We start from the raw sequence: 9,291 nt of genomic DNA on the forward strand, positions 1-9,291 counted from the left end.
TAAATCCTGTAAAATAGATATGCATTTTCTAATGATTTTTTAAAGTATAGTTTTTGACAGCCTAATATGTTATATCCTCTATCAATGTCTAGATCTGTCCGTCTGTCTCTAGGTGGATCACTTCAGGGGCCGATTTTAAGTTTGTGTGTCCACACAAACTGTCTTTGTAACCTTGTTTTCTTTAATTTCATGGTGGTGTATATTCTTATTCTATTTAGTTCTTCCAATGTTTCATTAGTGCAAAGAGTCTTTCCCGTGAGTTATGCATAACCAAGTTCTGTTAACAGCAGCGAATACTTTCTCCATTAGACGGTTAAATTTAAGATGATAGTATTTTGAAAAGTTATAGCGGTCAAACCAGACATTTTACTGTATGGCGAATTAGTTAGTTATTTTTCTCCAATGGCATGCATAAACTATCAAATCTGTAGCGAAATAGTTTGATTCATTTTCGAAATTTCTTTCCATCTAGTGTCAAATTTTCAACTATAAAGAAAATGAACAAAAATCATATTAATTACTTTAGGACCCACAGTTAAACATGTTTTCCTAACATTTACAGGGTCACCTACCAGCGCGTGAGAAGCTTTTTCGCTGAAACCTTACGCATAATTGATTGGTGAGCACCTACGTTAAATAGCACTTTGAATACTCTCCCTTGAACTAGTTTGGCTTACACCAGGAATACCCATACTGTTTCTTGCTTGCGATAGGGGAGACAACTTTTCATGGAGAGTAAAGTTTGCTTTATATTCATTATTGCCGCTTTTTGGAAACGTATGAGTTTTTGTTTTTTTAAATAATATTAAGTTAATTTCAATTTCTAAAAATAAATATATTGGGCTTCTATTGAGTAAACAAACGTCATTGTTTTTATTTCTCTCTTTTAACTAATTATTATCTTAATCGTTATTGTTATTATTATTTATTAATATATTAATTATAGGCTACTCTTCTTTTTGCTTATATAATAAGAAAGAATACATATTTCCCAAAAACTATATAAAAACTCACTCTGTCTTCATATTCTTGCAAACATTTTGAAAATATTATTTATTATGTATGTCTCCAATACCCATTCTCATATAATTAATTTTGTTATTTATTGTACCTAATGAAACATGAATTAATAGGAGGTAATGTGGGCTAGTCAATTAATTATTGGTAATTAATTATTTTGTTTGATATCGTAGGAAAAAACTTTTACATTATTGAGCTATATGGTTGTAAATACTGAATTCATACCCTTAGAAAATTATAGACATATATAGAGAGAGCGCGATAAGCAAGCTGAAATCGTAGTGGGTGGGGCCTTCACAATTATCTCACAATAACATAACAGTGAATAAAAAATACAATAAAATAAACCAAGAAGTTGAAACTTGTTAGAAGCGTATTTTTAGTGCATTAAAACTCAGTAAGTCCTCTTCCGATCACCTTTTCTACAGGCGAATAGCATAACAAGTTAAATATGAAAATAAATATATTCGAGTGAAATAAATCATTTAGAATTAATTATATAATTAATTTTTTTAACAAATCTAGGTTAACAATAACAAATGTGTGCTATGGAAATAATGTTATTGTTTTGATTTAGCGCAACTTTCCTGCTTATAGCACGCTCAGTTCGACAAGGTACCATCAGAGGAGTAGGTTTCCATGCTGACTTTTCAAATGCAAAACAAAACAAAAAAAAGTTTCAGCCAGAATTTGAACTCGAGCCTCCACAACAGAAGACCGACATGTTTGCCATTGAGCTATTTAAACATTTACAAAAATAGAAGGCGTTAAAGTCTATCGCTAGTCAAAGGTTTTTAGCTAACGACCTGACTCTCTACATTAAGCCCATTAGTTTAGCACATTTTCTAAATAAAGCAAAATTAATGACCACTAACGGACTAAATTATTAGTTTATTAATTAACTGATTCATGTATTGTCATCGACAATGAATGATTGCGCAAAATTTCAATTTGATCCAAGAATGGGAAATGGATGAAATAAAGTGTACACGATTTTACTCAGACAGACGGAGTGAGTTAATATACGTTTGTAAAAAAATAAGCTATTAATTTTCTTGACTTACTGGTGTATAAGTGAGTATTCAATGATTTCTTATACAGTTCTTTTTCCAAATGAACTTCTTTATAATATACTTGTTTCAAACTAATATTCAAATAGCGGCTTTTTTGGAGGATGGTAAGGTTTGTTTTCATTCTTAATTCTTTTTCTTTCTCCATTCTCAATTATTCTTTATCGCTTTTTCTGTATCTCTTTTTCTCCAACTCTTCTTTTCTCTCGTTTTTAACTCTCCCACACCTTTTTTTTTCATCATTTTTATTGTCTCCCGCTCTCAATCTCTTTATCTCTTCCCATCTCTCGTTCTCTCCGTCTCTCTTTCTCTCCGTCTCTCTATCTCTCAATCTCTCTATCTCTCAATCTCTCTATCTCTCTATCTCACTATCTCTCTATCTCACTATCTCTATCTCTTCATTTGTCTATCTCTCCATCTATCTATCTTTTATCTCTCTATCTCTCCATTTCTTCTTATCTCTATCTCTTCATCTCTCTATCTCTCCATTTCTTCATCTCTTTATTTCTTCATCTCTCTATTTCTTCATCTCTCTATCTCTCCATTTCTTCATCTCTTTATTTCTTCATCTCTCTATTTCTTCATCTCTCTATCTCTCCATTTCTTCATCTCTTTATTTCTTCATCTCTCTATTTCTTCATCTCTCTATCTCTCCATTTCTTCATCTCTTTATTTCTTCATCTCTCTATTTCTTCATCTCTCTATCTCTCCATTTCTTCATCTCTTTATTTCTTCATCTCTTTATTTCTTCATCTCTCTATCTCTCCATTTCTTCATCTCTTTATTTCTTCATCTCTCTATTTCTTCATCTCTCTATCTCTCCATTTCTTCATCTCTTTATTTCTTCATCTCTCTATTTCTTCATCTCTCTATCTCTCCATTTCTTCATCTCTTTATTTCTTCATCTCTTTATTTCTTCATCTCTCTATCTCTCCATTTCTTCATCTCTTTATTTCTTCATCTCTTTATCTCTCCATTTCATCATCTCTTTATTTCTTCGTCTCTCTATTTCTTCATCTCTTTATTTCTTCATCTCTCTATTTCTTCAACTCTCTCTTTCTCTATTTCTTCATCTCTCTCTCTCCATCTCTTTTCATCTCTCTATCTCTCCATTTCTTCATCTCTTTATTTCTTCATCTCTCCATTTCTTTATCTCTTTATTTCTTCATCTCTCTATTTCTTCATCTCTCTATTTCTCTATTTCTTCATCTCTCTATCTCTCCATCTCTTCATCTCTCTATTTCTTCATCTCTCCATTTGGTCATGTCTCTATTTCTTCATCTCTCTATTTCTTCATCTCTCCTTTTCTCTATTTCTTCCTCTCTCTCTCTCTCTCCATTTCTTTTCATCTCTCTATCTCTCCATCTCTATATCTCTCCATCTCTTCCCATCTCTCTATTACTTTCTCCCTCTTTCACTCTTTCTACCTCCTTTAGCTCATCTCTATACACTTCGCTACCTTTCCCATTTCTCCTGCTTACTTTAGCTCTTGTTATTGTTGACGACGGTATTGTTGTTGATGATGATGTGGAGGATAATGATGATATTGTAAATGATGATGTTTTTTTTTTTTGTTGTTTTTTTCTTTATCTTTTTTTTTTTTTATTTCTTAACTTTAAAACAAATGAGATCATTGACGGACGTACATTTAGTTAGATGCGCACTTTGTAACGTCTCAAACGAATATTCTTCATTCATAATAGCCCATAAAATTCAATGAAAAAACATGAACTGTTTTAGATGCCTATTTAAAACGCTTTAATAACCAACTTACTTACATTTTGACATCTATTTACTGGATATTCATTTCTTGATGATATATATATATATAAATAAATGTATACTCAAAATTTGAAAGCGTTTCAATTGCTAAATGTCATGATGTAGTAAGGGGACGCGGTGGCTGAGGTTATGCGCTTGGCTTCCAAACATGAGGTCCTAGGTTCGAATCTCTATGAAGAATGGAATTTTAAATTTCGGGATTTTTAGGGCACCCCTGAGTCCACTCAACTCTAATTGGTACCTGACTTTAGTTGGAGAAAGTAAAGGGTGCCTGTCGTTGTGCTGGCCACATGACACCCTGCTAGTTAGCCGTTGGCCACAGAAACCGATGACCTTAACATCGTCTGCTTCATAGATCGTAAGGTCCAAAAGGGAAACTTTACTTTATGATGTAGTAAATTATTCCTACAGCAATTCTTGTGTTCTCTATTGAAAAAAAAAGTTTATAAAAAATTTGGATTTATCAATTGCTTTTTGTTATTTCGACTGTGATTGCTTGTTGTTATTTTGACTGTCTTAGGCGTTAGAAAGAGTAGAAAAGGAAAATAAAAGAAGATAACTAAACATTTAAATTAGAACATGGAAGAACAATACGGTAGGAGAAAATGGGATATGGCGAAATGTATTGGTGATATCAAGTAAGTAAGTAAAGTTTCCATTTAAGACCATGCGGCCTATAGGGCAGATGATGTAAACGTCCTCAGTTTCTGTGGCCTGCGGTTAACAAGGGTGTTATGTGGCCAGCGCATCAGACAACCGCTTTTACACTTCCCCTACTAATGTCAGGCACCCATTAGAGCAAAGGTGCCCTAAATTAAAAATCCTAGTATTCACCAGGATTTGAACCCGGACTTCCAGGCTCTTTTTTTAGAAAAAATTAAGCGAATGACCAAATAAAAATATTGGTATAGTTTGTGAAATAAATACACAATTAACAATGTAAAAAAAAATGTTATATTCTTTTAAATTATCTATTGCCAACTAGACAAAAGAGATTGCTACGCTACAAGATTGAAAAGTAGATTCTGCAGTGCAAGGAACATTTAAAATGATATATACCTAATACTTTTTAAAACTTAGATTAGCAATTCATCCGTATTTTTGTTTTATAAATTACCCAAAAGACTCTTGAACTGAAAGACAAAAAGGGGGAAATATTTTTAAATGAGTTCCGCCTAAAAGACAAACATATGATGAACTTTTTGCGTATGTGTCTGTGTGTGTGTTGAATAGAGCATTTGTCTATAGTTTAACTTTGTGTGTGTGTGTTTACTTCAAAGTCTACAGCTGCACGAAAGATAACATCCTGAGAACTATTGCCAATTTTTCATGTGATCCAATAACAAGACTTGATACTGGTAAACTTTTGTTATAGTTTCTTTATTTAAGAGTTAATTTTTTTAAAAATCATTTACTTTATTTTTATTTTAGTTTTTTCTTAGAATTATTTATTTTCTTTTTATCTTAGTTTTTTTTTTTAAATCATTTATATTATTTTTATCTTTTTAATTTTTTTTTTTTATGTACCTATATTCACTCTTTTCTTTAAAATTGTATGCGTTATAAAAATTCACTAAATTAAAGTGTTTTTTTTTTCCTTGCTTTATATTAAGATTCACATGCAATGATCGTTGATTTTATGCCAGGCCATGGTTTCCGGCCGTTTCACCCCTTGGTCATTTCGTCTTCCTTTTTACCAGCAATTAAAATTAATCAAAATTATGAAATCAAAAATACTTCACAAATATTTATCCTATACTCTTGAACGAGAAATTCATGGACAGCGGTGTGATGGAGTATAATATATATAAAGCAGAAATTAAGGCGTATGTATGTATGTACGTACGTATGTCCCCGCATAGAAATCAAAACCGTTTCACCGATCTTGATATAACTTGGCAGAAATGTTCCTGGGGTACCAACTTAGATCGTAATGTATGTATTGTAGCCCTAAACAAACTTAAGACCCTCAAAAAAAAAAGTTGACCAACTCTATGAAAGTATAGTATCTTTTAAATCTAGGCCATGTTTGCTATGTTAACATGAGAAAAGATCGAAAGGATTTAGATCTAGATTTAATTTTAAGAACTATTCTTTGCGCAGATAGTTTTTTACTTTAACACATGAAAATACAAAATATAGTCCATTGATTTCATTATTTAATAAAAATTAACCTTCAAATTTGTGTTTCAAAAGCATTTTTTACATAAATTCATTCCTCATAGGCCTATGTAGAATTCCTGATGAGCATTCTTTCATTAGACAATACCGTAATGTTACACATCTTTCTATTCCTAGGTCTAAACTCTAATTCAACTCTGAAATGTTATAACTACTCTTCGCAAAGATAGTTTTATACTTTAACACATGAACATTGTAATTATAGTTTATTCATTTCATATTTTAATTAATTAACAATCAAATTTGTTTTTCTAAACCATTTTTTCTCATGAATTCGTTCGCTAAAGCTGCGAAGCAGTGTTAAGATATATTCTAATAGTTTCATTCATTCGCGTACATCTAATTAAAAAGGCCACGCATGCGCACGCGCAAAATGAACTCTATCCAAGCCAATATTTAACTCTAGATAACTCTAGATCTTGATCTAAGTCTAACTCAAGATCTACTTTATTCTTTAACACATGAACATACAAAATTAAGTCTATTCATTTAAGATTTTAATCAAACACATGTAGGCCTACAAGCAAATGTTTTATTTGAAACAAAAATGGATTTAAGTCGATTAGCTATTTTGATAGCATCATTCATACTAGTTTTACATTTACGCATTCCATTATTATTTTGTTTAATTGTTTAGAAACCACTCTCAGTGACTCATCGACAGTGATAGGCAAACAAAAACCCACGGGCCGCGGGTAATATATGTGTGTGTGTATGTGTGTATGTATATATGTATGTGTGTGTTTGCGTATGTGTTTTTGTATATATATATATATATATATATATATATATATATATATATATATATATATATTTCGTGGTGATATATATTTCCTGTTGAATTTAGTTTCTCTTTTCGTCGTCTACGTCCTTAGATGGCACCCCGCGGCCTTTGTAAGTAAACTCCAGCTGTCTTGTTCCGTAGCTGCCTTTAACCACGTACTCACTTCTATCTAAGTTATGATGAGAGAGATAGAGAGATGGAGAGATATAGAGAGAAATGGAGAGATGGGGATAGATTGAGGGATAGAGAAAGAGAGAGAGAGAGAGAGACAGATAGAAATAGAGAAAAATAGAGAGAGATAGAGAAAGATAGATAGAGATAGAGAGATAAACAGATGGAAAGATAGAGAGATGTAGAGATGTCAGTTAAAACGAGCTGGGACATGGCCTGGTCTTTGAATAGTACAACAAAACACTAAATAAATAAATGAAGTGCGTTGTTACGGCAATGGGTCTAGTGATTTAGTTTCGTATGGTTAGTCCTAGTTAACAATCATAAGTTAATTACATCTTTTATTTCATTGACAAGCTATGACGACTTTGATGTCCTCCTTGGCAGCAGTCAATAAAAGGATTGATGACGGTAAGCTAAAATTCGTTTCTACAACTCCTCTTAGCTTTCGTGGGTGGACAGGCACGGATCTCGAACGCGGCTCGAATGTTTTTCCTAGAAATTAGACAGCTTATGTTTATCCTAACTAACTGACAACTCATAACTGATTAAACTATGGTTAACCGTTATTATTCTCAAAATATTTTCATAATTAAAGTAAATTTGATCTATTCTGAACACGCTTCAATGAAAGTTCCTTGAAGTAGTTTTGTAAATAAATTGACGTTCAAAAACATTGTGCGCATCCTCTGATCTACTGGATCTGCTAGAGTTCATTTGTGAAAAAATTGTCATATATATATATATATATATATATATATATATATATATAATAAAAGTTACCCTTTAACACCCTGCGATCTATGGGGCAGATGATCTTAAGGTCCACTGTTTTTTCCCTGGCCAAGGGTTGACATATTTATAACGTTACCTACTGTTGGACTTACAAGTCAAAAGACATTAGAGAAACAAATCTATGAGTACAACAGTAGTTTCAACTGCAATGGAATCTAGAACAGATCTCCAAAATTCATCAATTCAAAGTATTATCAATTTCTAGAAATAGAGAGAGAGAGACTACGCAAACTCATTTGCAAATGCTTCCGAGGGGGGGGACCTCTGTTACGCTTTTGGGTGCTCTATTGGAAAGGCATTTTAAGCCCCTGGAACGCTCCCATCAAAGACGCCTTCGTACCATAATGGGCATACGCTGGCAAGGCAGGATTTCAGACAAATTTGATCCGCTAGAAGCCATTGTGTACAGATGTTCTTATTTCGACAGCAAAAACTCTGAAAAAATATTTATATTCACATTTTGATCTAATGGTATTTTTCAGAATGTCTGAAGAATGTTATACCAGACTCCTGTCGTAACGTTTACAGTGCAGCTTCATATCAATCAGTGATATTTTCCTCCGGGTTAAAGGTCATGTGTGACACCAAGACAGACGGCGGTGGATGGATCATCATCCAGAGAAGAATCAACGGAAACGTAGATTTCTATAAGACTTGGAAAGAGTATCGTGACGGCTTTGGGGATATCGAAAATGGGGATTTTTATCTGGGCAACGAGAACATCTATATGTTAACGTCTAAGAGGCAATATGAACTGAGAGTTGATTTGGAGTTTAGCAACAAAAGGTATTTTGCCAAATACGCCAGTTTTCAATTGGGAGCTGAAAATGACGGCTATAGATTAAGCATACAAGGCTATTCTGGGAACATGACAGACAACCTGGCCTATAGTAACAACAGAAAATTTACCACGTTTGATCAAGACCACGACGACTACGCCGGTAATTGTGCACTGGACTATACAGGAGGTTGGTGGTACGGTAGCTGTACTGAAGCCAATCTAAACGGTATGTACGGACGTACGACGTACAAAGGACTGCTATGGGTCAGCTTGACATCCCTTTCCGGAGGTATTACTTTTGCTGAGATGAAGATTAGAGAAAAGTGATCAGAAAAGAGAGATTTCAAAACGTTATCAAGGCTTGAAGCTAATGTAGTTTATTAAAAGTATGTGATGTGAAATGCGGCCATAGAAACACATGTTTAAGATGTCAACTTGTTAAATATTAAATGTTTATGGTATACATATATAGTGTGCATTGTTCAATCTTTTTTTATTTTGTTATGAGCATAGAGATTTTCATAAAATGGTGTCAAATCCTGAAATAGGACAATGTTTGGTGTAACCGGTGTGCACATTTCGTAAATATTTATAAAGTTTACATTCTTAAAACCATCCAATAATGTTGGTGCACCTAACAAACATAGTAGAATCCAATTGATAACCAAAATTTCTAAACAAATAGCAGATTGCTCAATATAACTTTT

At 32.9% G+C, this 9,291-nt stretch overlaps 1 protein-coding gene across 1 annotated transcript; it reads left to right on the plus strand.

Moving 5' to 3' along the window:
* The first annotated feature begins 5,157 nt into the window (after positions 1–5,157).
* On the plus strand, positions 5,158–9,051 carry LOC106065970 (ryncolin-1). The gene is made up of 3 exons (XM_013224916.2): positions 5,158–5,230; positions 7,366–7,419; positions 8,286–9,051. The coding sequence occupies exons 2-3, from the start codon at positions 7,368–7,370 to the stop codon at positions 8,909–8,911; spliced, it is 678 nt and encodes a 225-aa protein (XP_013080370.2). The 5' UTR covers positions 5,158–5,230; positions 7,366–7,367; the 3' UTR covers positions 8,912–9,051.
* Positions 9,052–9,291: the final 240 nt, after the last annotated feature.

The sequence above is a fragment of the Biomphalaria glabrata genome, chromosome 13, assembly GCF_947242115.1.
Source record: "Biomphalaria glabrata chromosome 13, xgBioGlab47.1, whole genome shotgun sequence".
Classification (NCBI taxonomy): Eukaryota; Metazoa; Mollusca; class Gastropoda; family Planorbidae; genus Biomphalaria; species Biomphalaria glabrata.